At 38.9% G+C, this 23,070-nt stretch overlaps 2 protein-coding genes across 2 annotated transcripts; both read left to right on the top strand.

The window, feature by feature from the left end:
* Positions 1-4,448: 4,448 nt before the first annotated feature.
* LOC131908190 (putative olfactory receptor 5AK3) lies at positions 4,449-5,396 on the top strand. Its single transcript, XM_059259237.1, has one exon. The coding sequence runs from the start codon at positions 4,449-4,451 to the stop codon at positions 5,394-5,396; it is 948 nt and encodes a 315-aa protein (XP_059115220.1).
* Positions 5,397-16,901: 11,505 nt separating this feature from the next.
* Positions 16,902-17,846, top strand: LOC131908189 (putative olfactory receptor 5AK3). Its single transcript, XM_059259236.1, has one exon. It carries the CDS (start codon positions 16,902-16,904, stop codon positions 17,844-17,846), a length of 945 nt encoding a protein of 314 aa, XP_059115219.1.
* Positions 17,847-23,070: the final 5,224 nt, after the last annotated feature.

Here is a 23,070-nt window from a genome sequence, read left to right as displayed (position 1 = left end):
CTTCTAATATTTCTCTCAGAAACATGTGCTAATTTATGATTTATTTCTGAGATTGGAGGGATGTTAATCTGAGTATTCCATTGTTGCAACAAGTCTCGACCCCACAAGTTCATAGCTATGTTAGCTACATATGGTTTCAATTTTCCTCTCTGTCCTTCTGGACCTATACACTCGAGCCATCTTGCACTCTGTTTCACCTGAGATAATGTCCCAATTCCTAACAGTTGAACATTTACCTCCTGAAGAGGCCAAGTTGGATGCCAAAATTCTGGTGCAATTATGGTAATGTCCGCACCTGTGTCTACCAGACCAGACAACAAAACACCATTTATTTTTATCGATAATTTTGGTCTTTGTTCATTAATAAAAGTTTGCCAAAAAATTTTCTTTATATTTGCTCCTGAATTTTCTATTCTCTCTGTTTCATCATCCTGACCAGCATGACTTATTCCAATAGGCATTTGGTTATTTAATTGCTCTGGGTAGGGGTTTCCTCTACAACTGCAGGAAAGGTTTGAACTGGATTTGCTATTGGGGCCTGCATGAGGCCCCTCTGGGAGTTTCCCGAAGACTGAGGCAAAGGATTACCCTGTCTGTCCCTTGTTGATCTACATTCGTTGGTCCAGTGTTTTCCCTTACCACACCTTCTGCATACTCCAGAAGGAAGGGGCATTCTGTTGCCATTGTTCCTTGAAGAAACATTGTTTCTAGGAATGACCTGTTTACAGTCCCTTTTCAAATGTCCTTGCTTTCCACATCCAAAACATCTAACATTCCTCAAACCTTTTGAAATTGCTTCTCCTACCCACGTATCATCATGCTCATGAGCTTCAACATTAACCATATCTCTAATCCAATCTTCCAAAGGTGCAGATCTTGCCTTTAACGGCCTGATTATTGTTTTGCATGCTGCATTCGCATTCTCAAAGGCCAAAGATTCAATTATTATCTTACTAGCTTCTGAACCCGGGACCATTCTCTTTACTGCTGAAGCCAGTCTTTGTAAAAAATCTGTGAAAGATTCTTTTGGGCCTTGTACAACCTTTGTAAATGACTCAGTTTTTTTTTCCTGGTTCCTCAACTCTGTCCCATGCATTCAAGGCTGCTGTTCGACATAAAATTAGGGTTTGGACATCATATAAACATTGTGTTTGTGCTGAAGCATATTGACCTTCTCCAATAAGCTGATCCTGGCAGACTTGTATTCCTTTATCCCTCCACTGCTTTTCTATGTTTTTAGCTTCGTCCTTGAACCAAGTTAGCCACTGAAGCCTTTGACTGGGTTCAAGAACAGCTTGTGCCAGCTCCCGCCAGTCCTGTGGTACAATCCTATTATATGTTGACCAAGAGTTTAACATTTGCTTTACATATGGGGAATGCATGCCATAAGATACTATTGCCTCCTTAAACCTTCGTAAATCTAACATTTCAATTGGAGCCCAAATATTTTGTGTAGTCATTTGATCAGGCGACTGCTGTACGGTTACTGGACAAACTAAGGGTGACTGTGTGAAAACAGGCTTTCTTTCTGTAACCCTATGATCCAATCTTGAAGCAACTTCACTGTTAGTTTCTTCTGTCTGAGTTTTTACAGGTTTAATAAGTTTTTCTAAAGCTGTCACCCTGGCACTTAAATTGACTATCTTTTTAAATAGTAAAATGAGGATAAACATAGTAATAAAATGCATAATTCGATCAACATTAATCTTCTCATATAGCTGTTCCATTGTCAGACTGTCTAAAATTGCAAACAAAGCCCAATTTTCTTCCAATGTACACAGAAAACCCATTTTTTTTTAATGTGGAAAAAAAAAAATTTTTCTTTTAAATAGTTTCCTTTAAAATATCTGATATGCTAAGTGACTTACCAAGTCCTTGTAGAACAGTACCAATCCGAGGGAATTTCAAACAGCCACCTAGTGTCCGAGGTGTGAGTCCAGAGAGAGAGAGAGAGAGAGAGAGAGAGAGAGAGAGAGAGAGAGAGAGCAAGCAAGCGTAGCCACAAGTTCTGCCTAAGAGCTTGAATCCAGCCACGTGTTCCCGCTTGAGCCTAGTCAAGCCTTGGCTCTGGCTACCTTAAGCTCCAACCACGTGCGTTGGTTTTACAGGCAGGGGCCCTGTTCGGCAGGGCAGGCCTGAGTTGTTTGTAGGACTGGCTTTAAGCAAGTAGCTCAAGGTTAGTCCGGCCTGAGGCCAAGCCGACCTGGGCCCAGGCTAGGGAGCCGGCCGCCCTGGCGGGAAACCAGACCTGCCGGCCACCCTGGCGGGAACCCGGACCTGCCGCCAAGCCAAGTTAAGCGGTTTTAATGGATTCTTGTCACGTTGGGCGCCAAATGTAGATGTAACCAACCGTCTTATTAAATAAGAAACAGAGCCGATTCAGAGAAGAAAGCCAAGAGGTCAGAACTAAGAGCCTTACCCTTCCTGCTTCAGCTATCCTGCTTCAGCCAAGAGAGCTCTCCGAAAAAGGGGCCTCTTTCTGTGTGTATGTCTTTATATAGTCTAGATGTTCTGCCTTCTCATTGGTTGTAAACTAAACACGTGACTGCCTTGTCACTGCCTGTATGTACCGCCCTCCAGGTCCTTAAAGGCGTGCGCTACCACCGCCACGCACTTGCTATGGCTCTAAAACTCTGACCCCCAGGCAACTTTATTTATTAACATACAATTAAAATCACATTTCAGTACAAGTAAAATACCACCACAACACACACTAATTAATATGCAATCAGAGGAGTTTTTTGAAGAAGTGTGGTCTATCTCTAGTCTCATAAGAAAAACACAGGTATTGATGGGAAAGATGTCCATATGCACCATACGAAAAGCCGTCAGATATTATTCCATAATCAGCGATACCTGGCAGTATGGATGGAAGTTTAAGCATGATGGCACTGAATCACAGAAGCTGAAGTTTCACACTATGTGAATGCATGTTAGCTTTATACTTAATAGGTCAATAGAGGAAAAACAAGGTTGTTACTATTTAAAATAAGATATTGTAAGTATTAAACTGTTACCACATGATTTTTTAAAAAAAAAATGGCTGGACCTAAAATGAAAATGCCATGGGAAGTGTTATCTTACCTCTTATAAGATACCCATTTTGTGAGGCGAACTCTTTATATGATAGTCATTAAAAAAATAACAATAAGTCATGTGGTAAAAATCATCAAAAATGTGGAGCATGAATGTGTCTCAAAACCTTTTTCTTGCATACACTACTAATTGCAACAGCTATGACCAGAATTAAATAATTAAAAAATAGAGGAATAAGAAAAACTACAGGCTACTAAAATGAACAAAATAAAATTTTAATTTTAACTTAAGTAAACAAAAACTTTTATTAGAACAGAAAGGTATGTCAATCTAGATTTCTCAGACTTATTCATAAAAAGTCAACATTCTTCTATCAATTATGTTTTATTTGAAAATGAATTCCTTGCTCAAATACATTGACCATGTGCTGGCCTCTTATTCTAGATACAGAAAAGTTATTCATTAAACTATCAAAACTACATGTATTTATCATGAACACCTAGGTCAAAAAATAATATGAAATAGTTGAGAGAGTAGCAGTGAAGGGTACTTGCTACTCTTGCAGGGGACCTGGGTTAGGTTCTGAGCATGTACAAGTCTTCTCACAAGTATCTATAACTCCAGTTCTGGTGATTCTAGCACCCTCTTCTGCCCTCTGTGAGCACTGCATGCATAGGATACGCATGCATATATGTAGGCAAACACTCATACACATAAAATAAAATAAATAAAGCTTTATAAAAGTGATGTGACATGGATCTCAGGCTGGACCATTGGAGCCTAGCCCAGCTGTCATCAAACACCTGACGGAAATAGATGCAGAGACCCACAGCCAAACATTAGGTGGAGCTCAAGGAGTCCTGCAGAAGAGAGGAGGAAGGATTGTAGGAGCCAATGACCACAAAGAAACCCACAGAAACAACTAACCTGCACTTATAGGAGCTCACAGAGTCTTAACTTACAACTATGGAGATTGCATGGGACTGACCTAGGCCCTCTGCATATATGGGACAGTTGTGTAACTTGGTCTTTTTATGGGACTTCTAGCAGTGGGAGAAGGGACTGTCTCTAACTCTTGTGCTGGCTTTTAGGACCATATTCCTAGTACTGGGTTGCTTTGACCAGTCTTAATACATAGGAAGGTGATTATTCTTACTGCAACTTGGTATGCCTTGTTTTGTTGTTATCCATGGAAGGCCTCCCCTTTCCTGAACAGAAACAGAGGAGTAGATTGGAGTTGGGGGGATTGACAGAGGGGAGGTAAGGGAGGGAATGGGAAGGGATAAGAAAAAGGGAACTGTGGTTGAGATATGTAAAACAAATAAATAAATAAAATGAAGTATAAGAATCCTTCCATTGATTAAGTCCTAATTTTTCCCTCTTGTCTTGGTCCCTTCAGATTCTTAGTAGCCATGGTACAAGGAAATGACACCAAAGCCACTGACTTCTATCTTCTAGGATTTGGGGTCCAGCACGACACTCAGTATGTCCTCTTCATTGTGTTTCTTGTCATCTATGTGACCTCTGTGGTGGGTAACACTGGGATGATCCTTCTCATCAATACTAACTCCAGACTTCAGACCCCCATGTACTTCTTCTTACAACATCTGGCTTTTGTTGATATCTGTTACACATCTGCCATCACTCCCAAGATGCTGCAGAGCTTTATGGTAGAAGACTGCTCCATATCATATACAGGATGTGTAATGCAATTGTTGGTATATGCTACATTTGCAACCAGTGATTGTTACCTCCTCGCTGTTATGGCAGTGGACCGTTATGTGGCGATCTGTAAGCCCCTTCGTTACCCTATAATCATGTCTCGACAAGTTTGCATCCAGTTGGTAGCTCTTTCTTATCTTATGGGATCAATAAATTCCTCAGTACACACAGGGTTTACATTTTCATTGCCTTATTGTAATTCCAAAAACATTAATCACTTTTTCTGTGATGTTGTCCCAATCATCACCCTTTCATGCTCCAACATTGACATTAATATCATGCTACTTATTGTGTTTGTGGGATTTAACCTGATGTTCACTGTGTTGGTCATTATCTTCTCCTACATATACATCATGGCTGCCATCCTAAAGATGTCCTCCACAGCAGGAAGGAAGAAAACTTTCTCCACGTGTGCCTCCCACTTGACAGCAGTCACCATTTTCTATGGAACCCTCGCTTACATGTACTTACAGCCTCATTCTGACAATTCTGAGGAGAATATGAAAGTGGCCTCTGTGTTTTATGGCATTGTGATTCCCATGTTGAACCCTCTGATCTATAGCTTAAGAAACAAGGAGGTCAAAGAAGGTTTTAAAGCAATGAGCACCAAGTTCTTTAGATTGAATGCAAATCCTTGAAATTGGGAACATCAAAGTATGTGATAGACATGTGTTACTATAACTTGATAATTCTGAATCTGAAAACATTCTCAGCTATAAATCAGAGCTACATATATCAATATGTAATAGTTTAGAATGTGGGAAATGTCCTAAGACCCGTTCCTAAAACTGATTTTCATGTAATGTCATTTAGAAAGCATCTTACATTTCTCAGGAGGAAGTTTTTATAGGCCTTATTTGAGAATTTAAAAAACATACATAAAACTTTAAAAAATATTGTTTCAATTTTTTTTAGTGTTTCAAATTTTTTAGTGTCATAGTAGTTTCTTTTTTCTTTTTTTATTATTAAGAACTTTTCTATTCATTTTACATACCAACCACAGTTCCCCCTCTCCTCCCTCCTCCCACTCCCCAGCCTTCTCCCCAATCTATCCCCCATTCCTACCTCCTCCAAGGCAAGAACTGCCATGGAGAGTCAACAGAGCCTGGCACACTCAGCTGAGGCAGGTTCAAGCCCCTCCCCCTATACCAAGGCTGTGTAAGGTGTCCCACCATAGGCATTGGGCTCCAAAAACCCTGTTCATGCACCAGAGATGGATATTGATCCCATCATAATCAATATTAGTATTCTACATAATCAATATTAGTATTAAAAATTTCCTAAATCATTTATAATGAAGTCTATTATGAATTTAGTTCTAATTGTTACACAAATCTATATATGAACACATACATTACTTTGATATTATCTTACGGTTCAAGTACTATTTTCTACCCAATACATTTCACATGTCTTACATTCTTAGCACTTCAAAGTGATTATTTTTGTCATTAATTACCCTCACTATTCTTACTCCATCTTTTTCCTACCCATGGAAGAACTCCTTAAAGTATTTTCTACTACTATATATAAAATACATATAGAAATAGATGTCTAAAAGCTATAATGCTTTTATAAAGAGCATGTATATAATACATGTTTATATAATATATGTTTATATAATACAATAATAATGCTTGTTTGCACTATTAGGAGCTACAGAAACTCAATCTGAAGTACATGGGAGGATTTTGAAAGAGGAAAAGGAAATAGAAAATTATGAAATTATAATCACAAAGAAGTACTTTTTATAAAGTACAGGTGGAAAACATGTCTTTGCCTAGGTCTTAATTAAAAGAACATAGAATTTTTTTAGGGTGAAATGAAAGAAGAAAGAAATGCAATTTTAGAATAAATAGCAATAATCAATGTGATGTTACAAAGCACTTTCCCTCATTGTTACACTGGGGACAAAATGCCCTTACGTTTAGGTTAGATATTGATTTCTTTTCAGTGATTATATTGACAGATATTTTTCTCTACACCAATATCTTTACAAATATGGGAGAAGATGCTGAACTTGACTCATAAGAAGAGATAATTAGCTTTTGTTAAAGACCAGTTGCATGAGAAGGAAGTCTCCTTCCTAGAAATAAAGTAAGATTAAATAAAAATCCCTATACAGAAAATTTAAATTAATTCGTCAAAAATGACTAGCTAGGGGCAAGAGAGGACTGGAGAGGTTCAGCAGTTGAGTACACTTGCTCATAAGGACCAGAGTTCAGGTCCTACCACCTTTCTAACAAGCTGGGAGTCCCATATCACCTGTAACTCCAGATGCAAGGTATCTGATGCCCCATTCTGGCCTCTACTCACTCACAGGTACCTGCACCTTGACACACACACACATGTGTATACATTCACACAAACACATGAATAAATGAATTTAAAATAACTAACTGTGAAAGATAAAGATGAACAGAGGGAGTGGAAGGGGATAAGAGAGATTAATAGGAAACATAGTTAAAATATATTATATATCTATATAAAAATATAATTAAACCCTTTATTATGATTAATACAGGCTAATTTTTAAAATCACTACAGATTATTGTTTATCCAATTCCAAGTCAGCCTTGGAGACTTCAGATTGTCAAGGGAGTATACATCCCTTAAGCCCCAGGTATAAACTCTCTGATGAGGAAGAAACACAGAGGCTTAGGTTGACAATCACCTGAACCAAGTGCAGAGAGAAAATCTGGAAGCAAATCCAGTGTAAGTAAAACAAATGTCATTTTTCAGCATCAGCTGTGATCACTGCAGTGTGAACAGGAAGCAACAGAACAAAAGAGTCAGAGGCAGAGTCCCAGAATATCTCACCTAAGGCCTAGAGGATGCACTCCATCATGGGTGAGATAACAATCGGGTGAGGGGTTTGTTTTCACCTGGCTGAGTGTTTCCTGGGAAGAAGGTAAGGAACAAATAATTGAAAGAGTCAACTAATCATTGGTTGGCATGTGTTATCATAGCCATTTGGGGGAGCACAACTCAGTGTCTGTCCCAGTGCTGAGAAGTTTTCATGAATTTGCTTCTTTGATGCTTGCATTACTGCACAGCACACTCTGTGCCTTTCTACTAACTCTGCTTTCAGGCTTTAAATACTTACAGATTCACAGGAAATTTTAAAGATAATGCAGAAGAGTCACTTATACCTTGGATGATTCTCCCTCCATGGTTTCTTCTTACATAATAACCCTAGGCTTTAAAACTGTAGCTTTGTTATTGCTACGGTGTCCCTGTGGTTAGATGGCATTTTCTCCCTTCTTTAGGTAGATTCCCAGAGCTGCCATGTTAGTAAAGATAGCAAATATCCATCAGAGATTTGATTCTATACAAACTGCTCTCACATTTGCCCTTTATAAACACACCAACGCAACTACCTACTAGTTCTAACTCAAGCCAATCACTAGTCCCTTCTTTATCTTAAAATCTTACCATCTTGATAAGGTTATACACAAAGTCATACACTACAAGACCTTTGCGAATTAGGTGTTGCCATGGAGACCCACCACTTGTCCATGTTTTTTTCTCACAGATTCTAAGTGCTATTTCACCATGTAGTAATGTGATCTGTTTAACCAACAGTTTGCTAAAGAACATTTTAGCTGTTAACACTTTTAAATTATTGCCAATGAAGCTTTTTTTTAAATTTTTCCCATTTTGACATCAGCATAAGTTTTGTGTAAGCAAAATTGGCTAGAAATACAGAGACTGGACTGTATGTTTGGATTCCTTAAACACTTCCAAATTATTTTTGCAGAGTTATTATGCCATTTTCCAGGCCCACAACAATCTATAAAAGATCCAGAGCTCTGAGTCTTTGCCAGCTTCAGTTTTACTGTTTTTATGTTAGCAACGATGACTGTGCAGCAGTAGCTCATCATGCTCGGTGTGATAATATCCTATCATGTTGACAATTTGCATCTTCCTAATGGCTAATAAGCCTGACAGGTTTTCATATATTTGTACATACATCCCTTTAGAGAAATAGTCTTTTCATATACTTTACCAATTTTCTAATTATCCTTCTTTCAATAATTTTGCATCTTGATCAAAAACTAATCGGATGCACCGGTGTGCAGTTTACTCTCAGGAACCCTACTGTGCTTCCACTACGGTGCCTGTCCCTCCAATATTGGAGTGTTCATTAGCATAGTGACACAAAATGTTCTGAAAGAAGTGGAATGCTGTATGCACTTTTTTCTTCATTTTATGTTTGTTCTTTGAGAATTTCATGCGATATATCTTTAACATATTTACCTCTCCAACTTCTCCAAAATCCACACCCACTTTCTTACTAACCCAACCTTGTTTCACTCCCCCCACCACACACACACCTTTTTAAACCCATTAAGTTCAATTTGCATTACCCAAACACTTTTAGATGTGAGGTCACCACTGAAGCATGGTCAGCTTACCAGGAGCCACACCCATGAAGAAAATTGACTGGCCCTCCCTCAACAGTTGCTCCAAACAAGAGTTGACTTTCATGCCCACCTACTCCCTCCACACTGGGATTTTGTCTGGCTTGAGCTTGCACAGTTCTTGCACATGTGCTATCACAACTGCTGTTAGTTTACATGTGCAATTATCCTGTTGTACACTAAAAGCAGTTTCTTTCTTGTCATCCACTCCCTCTGACTCTTACACTATTTATGCCCTCTTTTCCTTGATGATCCCTGAGCCATAGGAGGAGAGGATGTGGTATAGATGAGCTATTTAAGGCTGAGAACTCTGCAATCTCATTCTCTGACCTTGACAAGTTGCAGGTCTCTGTGTTCATAGCCAACTACTGCATAAAAAAAAAAAAAAAAAAAGCTTCTCTAGTAAGAATTTAGAAATGCATTAATCTAAGGGCATAATGGTGAGTCATTGGGAATTGCTTTAGTTCTATTTCAAGACTACAAAATAATAGTAGTAGGTTCTACTCTAGGGCCTTTAACCTACATAACCACAAATGGGCAGTCATTGGCAAGCAGCCACTAGGATTGGGCAACCCAAATGGTGGGAGTCTTGGACATGGGGAGAGGCCTAATTCATGCACTTAATTCTTAAACGTTTCATTTTTCAATCACCAGTAAAAAAAATTTTTACAGTTTTTTTTATTTTATTTTATTTTATTTTATAATACAATTCAGTTCTACACATCAGCCATGGATTCCCTTGTTCTCCCCCCTCCCGTCCTTCTCCCCTTCCCCCCAGCCTACCTCTCATTCCCACCTCCTCCAGGGCAAAGCCTCCCCTGAGGACTGAGATCAACCTGGTAGACTCAGTCCAGGCAGGTCCAGGCCCCTCCTCCCAGGCCGAGCCAAGCAACCCTGCATAGGCCCCAGGTTTCAAACAGCCAACTCATGCAATGAGCACAAGACCCGGTCCCACTGCCTAGATGCCTCCCAAACAGATCAGGCCAATCCACTATCTCACTCATTCAGAGGGCCTGATCCAGCTGGGAGCCCCTCAGCCATTGCTTCATAGTTCATGTGTTTCCATTCGTTTGGCTATTTGTCCCTGTGCTTTATCCAACCTTGGCCTCAACAATTCTCGCTCATACAAACCCTCCTCTTTCTCGCTAATTGGACTCCCGGAGCTCCACCCGGGGCCTAGCCATGGATCTCTGCATCTAGTTCCCTCAGTCGTTGGATGGGGTTTCTAGCAACAATTAGGGTATTTGGCCATCCCATCACCAGAGTAGGTCAGTTCGGGCTGTCCCTCGACCATTGCCAGCAGTCTATTGTGGGAGTATCTTTGTGGATTTCTGTGGGCCTCACTAGCACTTTGCTTCTTCCTATTCTCATGTGGTCTTCATTTACCATGGTCTCCTATTCCTTGTTCTCCCTCTCTGTTCTTTATCCAGCTGGGATCTCCCACTCCCCCAAGCTCTCTTTCCCTCGACCCTCGCCCTTCATTACCCCGACTCACGTCCAGGCTGTTCATGTAGATCTCATCCATTTCTCCATCATTGGGCGATCCCCGTGTCTTTCTTGTGGTCCTGTTTTCCAGGTAGCCTCCCTGGTATTGTGAGTAGTGGTCCAGTCATCCTTGTTCCACATCTAGTATCCTCCCATGAGTGAGTACATACCATGTTTGTCTTTCTGATTCTGGGTTACCTCACTCAGGATGATTTTATCTAGATCCATCCATTTGCCTGCAAACCTCATGATGTCATTGTTTTTCTCTGCTGAGTAGTATTCCATTGTGTATATGTACCACATTTTATTTATCCATTCTTCAGTTGAAGGGCATCAAGGTTGTTTCCAGGTTCTGGCTACTACAAACAATGATGATATGAACATAGCTGAGCAAGTGCTCTTGTGGTATGATTGAGCATTATAGCTGGATCTTGGGGGAGATTGATTCCCAATTTTCTAAGAAATCGCCATATTGATTTCCAAAGTGGTTGTACAAGCTTGCATTCCCACCAGCAGTGGAGGAGAGTTCCCCTAGCTCCACATCCTCTCCAGCATAAGATGTCTTCAGTGTTTATGGTCTTAACCATTCTGACAGGCGTAAGGTGGTATCTCAAAGTTGTTTTGATTTGCATTTCCCTGATAACTAGGGATGTGAGCAATTCCTTAAATGTCTTTCAGCCATTTGAGTTTCCTCTGTTGAGAATTCTCTGTTTAGTTCTATAGCGCATTTCTTAATTGGACTGTTGGGCATTTTGATGTCTAATTTCTTGAGTTCCTTATATATTCTGGATATCAGTCCTCTGTCAGCTGTGGGGTTGGTGAAGACCTTTTCCCATTCTGTAGGCTGTCTCTTTGCCTTGTTGACCGTATTCTTTGCTCTACAAAAGCTTCTCAGTTTCAAGAGGTCCCATTGATTGATTGTTTCTCTCAGTGTCTGTGCTACTGGTGTTATATTTAGGAAGTGATCTCCTATGCCAATGTTACTTCCTACTTTCTCTTCTAGCAGGTTCAGAGTAGCTGGATTTATGTTGAGGTCCTTGATCCACTTCGACTTAAGTTTTGTGCATCGTGATAGATATGGATCTATTTGCAGCCTTCTACATATTGATATCCAGTTATGCCAGCACCATTTGTTAAAGATGCTTTCTTTTTTCCATTGTATACTTTTGGCTTCTTTGTCAAAAATTATTTGTTCATAGGTGGGCAGATTAATGTCAGGGTCTTCTATTCGATTCCATTGTTCCACATGTCAGTTTTTATGCCAGTACCAAGCTGTTTTTATTACTGTAGCTCTGTAGTACAGCTTGAAGTCAGGGATCGTGATGCCTCCAGAGGTTGTTTTATTGTACAGGATTCTTTTGGCTATCCTGGGTTTTTTGTTTTTCCATATGAAGTTGAGTATTATTCTTTCCAGGTCTTTGAAGAACTGTGTTGGTATTTTGATGGGGATTGCATTGAATCTGTAGATTGCTTTTGGTAAAATTGCTATTTTTACTATGTTAGTCCTGCCTTTCCATGAGCATGGGAGATCTTTCCATTTTCTGACATCTTCTTCAATTTCTTTTTTCAGGGACTTAAAGTTCTTGTCATATAGGTCCTTCACTTGCTTGGTTAGTGTTACCCCAAGGTATTTTATGTCATTTGTGGCTATTGTAAAGGGTGATGTATCTCTGATTTCCTTCTCAGCCTCTTTGTCAATTGTATATAGGAAGGCTAATGATTTTTTTGAGTTGATCTTGTATCCTGCTATGTTGCTGAAGGTGTTTATAAGCTGTATCAGTTCCTTGGTTGAATCTTTGGGGTCGCTCAAGTATGCTATCATGTCATCTGCAAATAGGGAAAGCTTAACTTCTTCCTTTCCAATTTGTATCCCCTTAATCTCCTTATGTTGTCTTATTGCTCTGGCTACAACTTCAAGTACTATATTGAATAAGTATGGGGAGAGCAGACAGCCTTGCCTCATTCCTGATTTTAGTGGAATCACTTTGAGTTTCTCTCCATTTAATTTGATGTTGGCTGTTGGCTTGCTATAAATTGCCTTTATTATGTTTAGCTATGTTCCCTGTATTCCTGATCGCTCCAAGACCTTTATCATGAAGGGGTGTTGGATTTTGTCAAATGCCTTTTCTGCATCTAGTGAGATGATCATGTGTTTTTTTTTCTTTGAGTTTGTTTATATGGTGTATTACATTGACGAACTTTCGTATGTTGAACCACCCTTGCATCCCTGGGATGAAGCCTACTTGATCATGGTGAATAATTGTTTTGATGTGTTCTTGGAATCTGTTTGCCAGTATTTTATTGAGTATTTTTGCATCAATGTTCATGAGGGAGATCGGTCTGTAGTTCTCTTTCTTTGTTGTATCCTTGTTTGGTTCAGTAAAAATATTTTTAAGCCTCAATTCCCACCAGTCTCTTGCTAGTATAGAAATACTACTAATGTTCATATAGTCATCTTTTATTCTGAAATTTCTTCAGCTCCTTAACATAGACCATTGTGTCTTTTGCAAGAAGGACAGTGCTATTTTACGGTTCCTGAAATGTGATACTTTTATAGGTCTAGGCATTGGGTAGAACTTTCAGAAGTATGATAAATATCGTAACAGATGAGGATATATTCACCTTGATCTTGATCTTAGAAGGCAAGTGTTTAGTCTCTAATCATCAACGATTGTTTCTGTAATTTTTTTCTATCAAGTTTAGAACTAATATTAGGAGCCTGTTTTCTTGCAATAGTGAAAAAGTGTTGAATTTTTCCAAATGTCTTTATTCATAAATATATTTAACTGTTTTTTCTTCTATCTGCTATGAACATATTTGAATACACTGATTGGCTTCCATATCTGAGACCAGAGTAATTGTGGACTAAATCCCACTTGATCATTTATACAATTCTATATGTGTGTCCAAATTAAACTGCTGATATTTTTTTTAATCTTGCTTCTTCATTGATGTGAGATGCTGAGAAATCGTTTTCTTTTTTTATATTCTCCATATCTGGCATTGTAAGTAATAGCGAGAAGTCACTCAAGATAAGTCACAAATCATCTTTCCACATAGTATTTAATTCCCCCTTCATTTTGGTGAATTCTCCACAACATTTTTAAATTATACTCATTTGTTTTGTGTGTTTGCCTCTCTCTCTCTCTCTCTCTCTCTCTCTCTCTCTCTCTCTCTCTCTCTCTCTCTCTCTCTGTGTGTGTGTACTTTGAGTGTAATTTGTTCATTCATGGGTAATTTCTTTAATTATATAATATTTTACAGGTGTAAAGTTCTATTTGTATGAATTATAATTATGTGAACAATAATTCAACTCTGTTGAGTAGGCTACAGAATGAAAACAATACCTAGTGTTCAATACTAGCATTTATCCTTCAGTAATTATACTTCCACTTATTCTCTGTGAAGGGCGTGTTATTGTTAGCTGGGTTCTTTGAGTCCCAAAGATAATGATTTTTCAATACAATTTCTGCTTTCTCCAATGGTATCTGTCTTCAGGCTTCAGGTACCAGGTGATCTGTGTTGAGTATTCACACTGTAAGCCGCAGAAGCTCTGTTGTCTGTGGGGAACTGATGGCCTGTAAGTTAGAAGAAAAAAGTTATAAAAGGTGGATTGCTTTCTAGAGGACTTTGAACCATCATTTTAACATTCCTTTCAGTCTTCTCCCAGTAGACTTATCAATACCAATCCCTGAACCCTTTAGGGATTCTACAAGGTAAATGTAGTCAGTTATTTGATTTCCCTGTTGCTGACAGGGATTAGATCTTCTTGACTCTAATGAATCAATAATCAATAATCAATAATCACAATCCACCATTACTACAAATTCATAGATTTATGCCTTTTAATTTAAAAAAAAACCTTTCTTGTACATTTTACTGAAATAACATCCCTTTAAAATAAGACAGACAGGAACTAGAGAGATGGCTCCATAGTTAAGAGCACTTGCTGTACTTTCAGAGGGTACAGTATGGTTCCAGCAGCCACATTGTGAAACTCACAAGTGCATATAACTCAAACTCCAGAGGATCTGATAGCTTTTTCTGGCTTCTGCAGTATCTCTCTGTCTCTCTCTGTCTCTCTGTCTCTGTCTCTCTGTCCCTCTCTCTCTCTGTGTGTCTGTGTGTGTGTGTCTGTCTGTCTGCCTCTCTCTCTCTCTCTCTCTCTCTCTCTCTCTCTCTCTCTCACACACACACACACACACACACACACACACACACACACACATACGCTAAAAATAATAAAATAAATCTTTAAGGAATAAAGTAAGACCACTATAAAGAATAAAATCCCTAAAATTCGGTGACATAAAACAATAGAACCCTTAATCATATTGAGTACTACGATAGAAATACATTTCAGGAAGAAGAACTACTTTAAACTCAATGTGTTCCCCGGAGTTCACCTCTGGAAACATTTCACAAGGCAACAGTGTTGGGTCATCCCCTAAGGGAAGGTGATCAGATTGTGATGGTTCTACGCCTGTTGCTAAGTTCACAGCTTTGCTGTAGGACAGAGTCAGCCATCATCAGGTGAAAGAGATTTGTCATGCCAGAGATTGAGTTCTCACCATCTCTTGCCCATCTACCTTCTGCTGCGGAGCAATGCAAATGAAGGCCCTAACTTGATACAGCCTCTCCTCTTGGACTCATCTGCCACCAGAACTATGACTCAAGTACATCTATTTTTTACACATAAATACTGTTTCTTTTTTTTTAACCAATATAATAAGAGTTTTTTTTTTCTTTTTTCTTTTTTTTTCTGAGTTTCTTTATAAATTACCAAGTGCTATAGTAACACAAAGCATAGTAAGAGAGGATCCCTGCTCTACAGATTCATTCCGTGGCAGATAACACAGAGATTATCCCACTCATTCACACAGACTCCAGACTTCAGACTCCCATGGACTTGTTCCTACATCTGGCTTTTGTTGATATCTGTTTTACTTCTGAAGTAGGCTTTAATAAGTAACAGAAGCAGGATATCATACTTCGTAAATAAAAAATACATGATACTGAATAGAAGTTGAATGTCATATGAAGAATAAATAACATTGCTTTTAATTGTCCCTTAAAAATCTAAAGGTCCATTATGATGAAAATTATGTTATTTGATAAAATTCAAATTTTAACCTGATGTTCTTTCTGGTATCCAGCCACCCTAATATATTGCTTACAAAACTTTCTTAAATGTTGATCCATGTAGCAGATGAGGAATAAAAAAAAGTGGAGATTTGTATAATTTCAGTTTCCGTAGGAATGGAGAGAAGAAGCCTAGATGAGCCTTAGATGTCACATGCATCACCTTTGTTAGTGTCCAGCTGGACAGAGTCTAGTAGCATGACCATGGGCTTTGAAATCATCTCAGTACACAAGTGTGACTGGAACTGCAACTTCCTCCTGTTCCCTGAAGAAAAGACAGGTGTATCAGTGGGCCAGGAACCAATTTCTACCATACTAAGGCTGATGATAGACTATTCCACCTTGAGCAATGCTTTACAATCTAAAATGGAAAGATTGTAAAGACTGAATCTTTGAATTGGAAGTTCTACACTGTATAAAAGACCACATATGAACGCACCTTGGCTCTATACCCAGTCAGGTGCAAAGTTTCTGTAACAAAAAAAAAAAATGTGATTTAAAAATAAGCTACCAATGTATGTAGATCAAAGTGTTAGCACATGGTTTTCCCTTAACCTTGGTAATAGCTAAAGAGAAAATCATTCAATGCCATGGGAAATGCAAATCAGTCTCTTATAAAATGAGGGGATTCTTTTAGCACAAACAAATACAAAACCATCATGAAGCCAACAAAATTGTGTAGACCTTAGAAATGTCTCAAAACTTTTTTCATTACTAATTTCAAGAGTTTGAAGCACAATTAAGAGACTAAAAAGATAAATGTGTAAAAATTATATAGGGTTTTGTGATCAAAATTATATTTGTATATTACCTTATGCAATTATAGATGCATGTATCAGAGAATAGAAAAGTATGAGATTTGTATTTCTTAGAATTGTATATTCAAAGTTGACTTTTCTGTGAAGTAGTCATTACTTTAAATGAATCCGTTGCTAAAATATACATGCAAAGCAACAAACCCATTTGTGAGTTTTTATTATGGATATCAAAGTAAAGAATGGAGTGAAAAATAAGGATTTTTCTTAAATCTGATGAAATATTTTCTTTCTTATTTCTCTCCTTTTCTTTGTCAACTATAGACTCTTGATAGCCATGACACAAGGAAATGACACCGAAGTCACTGACTTCTATCTTCTAGGATTTGGGGTTCAACATAATATCCAGTGTGTGCTCTTCATGGTGTTTCTTGTCATCTATGTGATGTCCATGGTGGGTAACACTGGGATGATCCTCCTCATCAACACAGATTCCAGACTTCAGACCCCCATGTACTTCTTCTTACAACATCTGGCTTTTGTTGATATCTGTTACACCTCTGCCATCACTCCCAAGATGCTGCAGAACTTCATAGTGGAAGATAAATCAATAACCTTTAAGGGATGTTTAATACAACTATTTATTTATGCAATATTTGCAACCAGTGACTGTTACCTCCTCGCTGTTATGGCAGTGGACCGTTATGTGGCAATCTGTAAGCCCCTTCGCTACCCCATAATCATGTCTCGGCAAATCTGTATTCAGTTGGTAGCTGGTTCTTATCTCATGGGATCAATAAATTCCTCAGTACACACAGGGTTTACATTTTCACTGTCCTTCTGCAAGTCAAAGATCAATCACTTTTTCTGTGACATCCCCCCAATTGTCACTCTTTCATGCTACAACAACGACACTAACTTCATGCTAATTTTAATTTTTGTTGGATTTAACCTGACATTCACTGTGTTGGTCGTTATCCTCTCCTACATATACATCATGGCTGCCATCCTAAAGATGTCCTCCACAGCAGGAAGGAAGAAAACTTTCTCCACGTGTGCCTCCCACCTGACAGCAGTCACCATTTTCTATGGAACCCTTGCTTACATGTACTTACAGCCTCATTCTGACAATTCTGAGGAGAATATGAAAGTGGCCTCTGTGTTTTATGGCATTGTGATTCCCATGTTGAACCCTCTGATCTATAGCTTGAGAAACAAAGAAGTCAAAGATGCTATAAAAGCCACAGGGAAAAGGCTCTTTAAATTGGATTTAAATTATTAAAATTCAGTACATCATATTACAAAGTAGAGGTATGTTACTGCAGCTGAAATTCACCTATAATGTTCACAAACCATCACTGTAGCTCCTTTAGTAATTTTGAAACTGAAAACAATGACCTTTGAAATCATGTCTAGAGACTCTTTCATCCTAGGACATTTGAAACATCTCAACTTCTGATGAGAAGAATTCATGGAGATTATTCAAATGCTAAAAATTAAATGTACATCTGAAAAAGTATTATTACAAATATATTTTAAGTGCATACAAAATTCCTCCTTGTATACTGTTATTATCGAAATTAAGTCATTATAGTTCTATCATTTAAACAGTTCTCTAAATTATCTACAATGGGGTCCATTGCTAATTCTGTCCAAATTATTGCAAATAAACCTAAATTTCCCTATTTACAAAATATCTTTTTACCCAAGCTATCATCTCTACTCGATATTTATACATTTGCTACCTTCCTTGGTACTTGAGAGTACTTATTTATGTCATTAGTCATCCTCTTAATATAATTATCTCTGTCTCTGGGAAAGGGAACTACTGGGAGCATATTCTATTTCTGTCTCCAATAGAGATAATTTTAAATGAATTAATCTAAAAACTTACTGGTAGATATCCATTTCAAAAAGGCATATGGATCTCTTGTTTAAACAAATAGCTACAGAAACTTGATAGGAATTCCAGTGGAACCAAGGATCACTTTAAGTCAAAAAGCAACTGTTAGCAGGAAAACTGTAGTACCATATTGTACTTCACATCAATGGTCTGAAGGAATATAGGAAAGACCCATTGTAAAACAGTAGATTGCCACTCAGAGTAAACTGTTTTCCAGAGTACACCTTGATCAGTCTGTGTTATATACCAACCATAGATGCATATTCAAAAACTAGCCACTTGACCTCTGTTAAAACAAAATACTCATTATTATACCCTCCATATTTATTAAATTTCAGGAATTTACTAGTTTTTCTTTTTTATTATTTTTTTAATTTTTTTTATTCCTTTTACATACCAACCACTGATCCCCTTATCATCCCTCCTCCCCTTCCTCCCACCCCTGCCTTCCCCACCAACCCACCCAACCCTAATCCCCTCCTCAAACAGGGTAAATTCTCCCCTGGGGAGACAGCTAATCCTGCTACATTCAGTTGAGGCAGGACAAAGCCCCTTCTTGCTGCATCAAGGGTGAGCAAGGTATCCGCCCATAGGTAATGGGATCCAGAACGTCAGCTCATGCACCAGGGATAGATCCTGATCATATTGCCAGGGGCCCATCAAACAGACCCAGGTACACAATTGTCTCCCATATGCAGAGGACCTAGTCTGATCCCATGCAGGTTTCACAGCTGTCACTCTAAAGTTCGTGAGTTCCTGTGAGCTTGGTTCAGTTGTCTCTGTAAATTTCCCCATCATGGTCCTGACTCACTTTGCTCTTATAATTCCTCTCCTCTCTCTTCAACTGGACTCCTGGAGCTCGGCCCGGTGCTGGATTGTGGATCTCTGCTTCTTCTTCCATTAGTTACTGGATGAAGGCTCTATGGTGACAGTTAGGGTATTTACCAATCTGATTACCAGGGTAGGCCAGTTCAGGTACCATCACCACTATTGCTAGTAGTCTAATCTGGGGTCATCCTTGTGGATTCCCCCAAATTTCCCAAGCACCAGGTTTTTTCTTTACTCCATAATGTCTCCCTCTATCAAGATATCTCTTTTATTGCTCTCCCACTCTGTCCCTCCCCAAGCTCAACCATCCTGCTTTATGTGTATGAGTATTTTGACCTGAATGTATGTCTGTGCACTATTTGCATGTCTGGTACCAGAAGAGAGCTTCAGATGCCCTCAAACTGGACTTGTAGATAGTTGTGAACTGTTATGTCAGTGCTATTGGTGAAATTATTAAGGCCACTTCATGTAGTTAAAAGAGAGGTTTATTTTGTGGGGTAACTTACAAGTGAAGGGATAGGTAACAGGGTCTGGGAAAGGTGTGGTGCAGTCCGGCGGTGTTCTCTGGAGAACTCTGCTCGGTCTACCTCCAGCATCCAGGGTCCAGGAACCAAGAGAACTGGCCCATCCAAATCTTGGGTCTTCAGGGTCCTCTCTCAGCCCCGCCTTGTAGGTGTGACAGTTACCGAAGCCTCAATGGGAGCTGGAACTTCCATATCAAAGCTGGAATGGCTACCCACTACACAGTGCTGAGAATAAAAACCAGGTCCTCTGGAAGAGCAGTCAGTGCTCCAATCTATTGAGCCTTCTTTTCTGCCTCCTAATACAGCTTCCTTTAAATGAATAAACAAAGCATGCACACAAATGAGTTGAATATGACCATTGAGAGAGAATATGTAGTGCCTAAACCTCTTCTACAACAAACTCATGATGGCAGCTCATGGTTTATGAGATCCAACAACAGTTCCTGATATTACTGTAGACCTTCAAGTCTTCATTCAGAATTGGAGAGGGGGCCTTGAGTGACCATTCAATAAAGTTAATGTGTTGCAAGAAAAACAACCTGAGTTTTAATCCCAGAACTCACATGGAAAAGTTGTGTTTAGTGGAATGAGTTTGTAATCTCAGCACTAGGGAGGCCAAGAGAGTGGATCTCTGGGACTTTATGCTAGCCAGCCTAAATTCTTCAGCCATGTGCAGATCAATTCTTGTCTCTAAAACAAGGAAGAATAACAAATATGAATGCACATTCACAGAGAGGGGGATTGCAAGGGAGTCATCAGCAATTATAGTTAACTTCATAAAAATTATAAATCTAGGCAGGCAGTGGTGGTGCATGCTTTTAATCCCAGCACTCAGGAAGCAAAGGAAGGCAGATCTTTAAGAGTTTGAGGCCAAACTGGTCTACATAATGAGTTCCAGGACAGCCAGAACTACAGAGAGAGACCCTCTCTCAAACAACAAACAGAAAGTTATAAATCTAAACCCTGAGAGAATAAATATGGTATTATGTACCAAATATCCTGGAATAAGAGTGACAAGGAGAAAAAGAATAGCTACACAGGCAGAAAGACAATGTGTTTATCATTCTATGTGTATGGTCACTGCTATAGAAAAATACAACCAATGTCTGTGCTTTGTGTGTTTATCATTCCTCCATGAAAAACACCTGTGATTTTAAGGGGAAAATAATGTGACAAGAATTAGATAGTAACTCAAGCAGCTGATATGTGTCTCGGTTTTCATACCTAAGACATGGTCTTGATTTTAATCAAGGTTATGTGTCTTGATGAAGTGTTGTGAAGAATTAAACTTACAATTTAAAATGTCTGGCATGTACCCTCAGCTCCTAGGATGTGATCTCTAAATTGTTGCAATATCCTGCCTAACAAGAGTGAGTTGTTTGCTTAGAGGACTGGGACTTTGGATAGTGGTTTCTTATGGGAGTTTGAGATATTCTTTAGCAATTTCAAACTCCAGAGAAAGTGAAGGATGGAGATATTAACTGTGCAGCTTGTGTATAAAGATTATCCTTGTTGCCAGCATGCTACCAAGCCTCAATAAAATTCTGGATGCCAAAGACACAGGTGAATTCCCTGGATTGACAATACTGTGCATCTATCTCTATTCGGTTTCAACAGAGCAAAGAATCACGGAGGACAAGGAAGTTTTATATTTGCACAAATATGAGGCGTTGCTCCAGGCATCTCTTCCTTTATCTGGTTCATATTTTCATCCTTTTTGGTTATAATAAAAGTGTGCTTGTCTATATACTGTTTACCGTGGTTTTACTTGGCAATCTATAGCAAAATATCATTGACTGGGTGGATTATAAACAACAGTATTTTCTTTCTCATGGTTCCAAAAACTGGAATCCAAAATCAAGTGGCAGAGGTGATTCTGGTAAGGATGTTTTTCCTGGTCATGGTTATTCACATCTCATTGTGTCCTCATTTGACCAAAAAGAAGCTTGTGAGCTCTCTACATCCATTCAGGAGGACTTGATGTTCATTGTGTGCTTACTTTCCAAAAATCATGGCCCTATGGAGTAGTGAATTTCCAGGAGTCACAGATGTAAAATTCCTCTTCTCCCCTAAAATTCATATCCATCTCACATGCAAAATGTCTTCTTTCCATTATAACAATGTCAATGTGTTTGCTACATATCAACCTCACAAGTCTAATGTCCAAATACTTATCTCAATATCATCTACATAAAATACAGGCGAGTTTTGTGAAATTATTTGTTCTAAATTCTTTTCCAACTATGAATCTGAGACAATGGTCAGTATGTGCTTCAAAATGACAGTTGCCAGGGAGGGAGAAGGAGACACAAGTGCCTAGAGGGGGCTGTTAGACCATCCAAGCTACCCAGAAGAGGCTCCTTGATCTACAAGCTGCACGCAAGTTGTGCAGACAACTGCAGGGATGTGGCTTTCTTGAGTTGTCACCTGGTCTGTTGGTGAGCTTTTTGGTGATGCAACTGCCTTTGAGTAGTCCCTGCTTTTGTAGGTAATTCTTCATCCATATTTCTGTTAACAACCCAACATTGGTTTACACAGAAACAGAAATACACACACACACACACACACACACACACACACACACACACACAATGATAAGAAAGACATTCCTACTGCGAGAGAGAGAGAGAGAGAGAGAGAGAGAGAGAGAGAGAGAGAGAGAGAGAGAGAGAGAGAGAGAGAAAGGAGTAATGGACCCTAAGAAACTATTGAATCTTGGAGGTGAGTTATTCTAAAGTTGGGGAATAATCTCCTTTGGTCCCATATACTACCCTCTGAATATTTTAGGGGTGGGATGGAAAAACTGCCTTTCAAACTCACATTGAGAGACTTCCTCATGAGCATCATACTTATTATGTTTCTGCCAATATATTATATATGGTTTCTTAATTAAGCTCCAGTAAGGAATAAAAATTTTTCCATCGCTCTGTCTCATCAGTCCTGGTGTGAACCATTTTACTTTTCCGCAGCACCTCAAAATTCCCCCAGCCTCTACTCACTACCTACATCCAAGACTGCTTTTCTATTTTTAAACACTTGAAACAGATGCCTTTCACTCTGTGTAAAATTTTCAGTCTTGGAGAGTCTGGGCTGCTATAACAAGTTACTATAGCCTAGTTTGTTTCTAAGCAACAGGAATTATTCCTCAAAGATCTGTAGAGTAAAAGCCTGGTGTTAGGGCAACAACCTGAGCAGGCTTGAGTGAGAGTTGAATTCTGACTTGCAGACTAACAACTTCCAATGTTAACTTC

Source organism: Peromyscus eremicus, chromosome 4 (genome assembly GCF_949786415.1).
Source record: "Peromyscus eremicus chromosome 4, PerEre_H2_v1, whole genome shotgun sequence".
Lineage (NCBI taxonomy): Eukaryota > Metazoa > Chordata > Mammalia > Rodentia > Cricetidae > Peromyscus > Peromyscus eremicus.
This window is presented reverse-complemented; position numbering and strand designations above follow the sequence as displayed.

Coding starts and splice junctions, on each gene's coding strand:
- LOC131908190 (XM_059259237.1), top strand. CDS start 4,449: ATGGTACAAGGAAATGACACCAAAGCCACTGACTTCTATCTTCTAGGA.
- LOC131908189 (XM_059259236.1), top strand. CDS start 16,902: ATGACACAAGGAAATGACACCGAAGTCACTGACTTCTATCTTCTAGGA.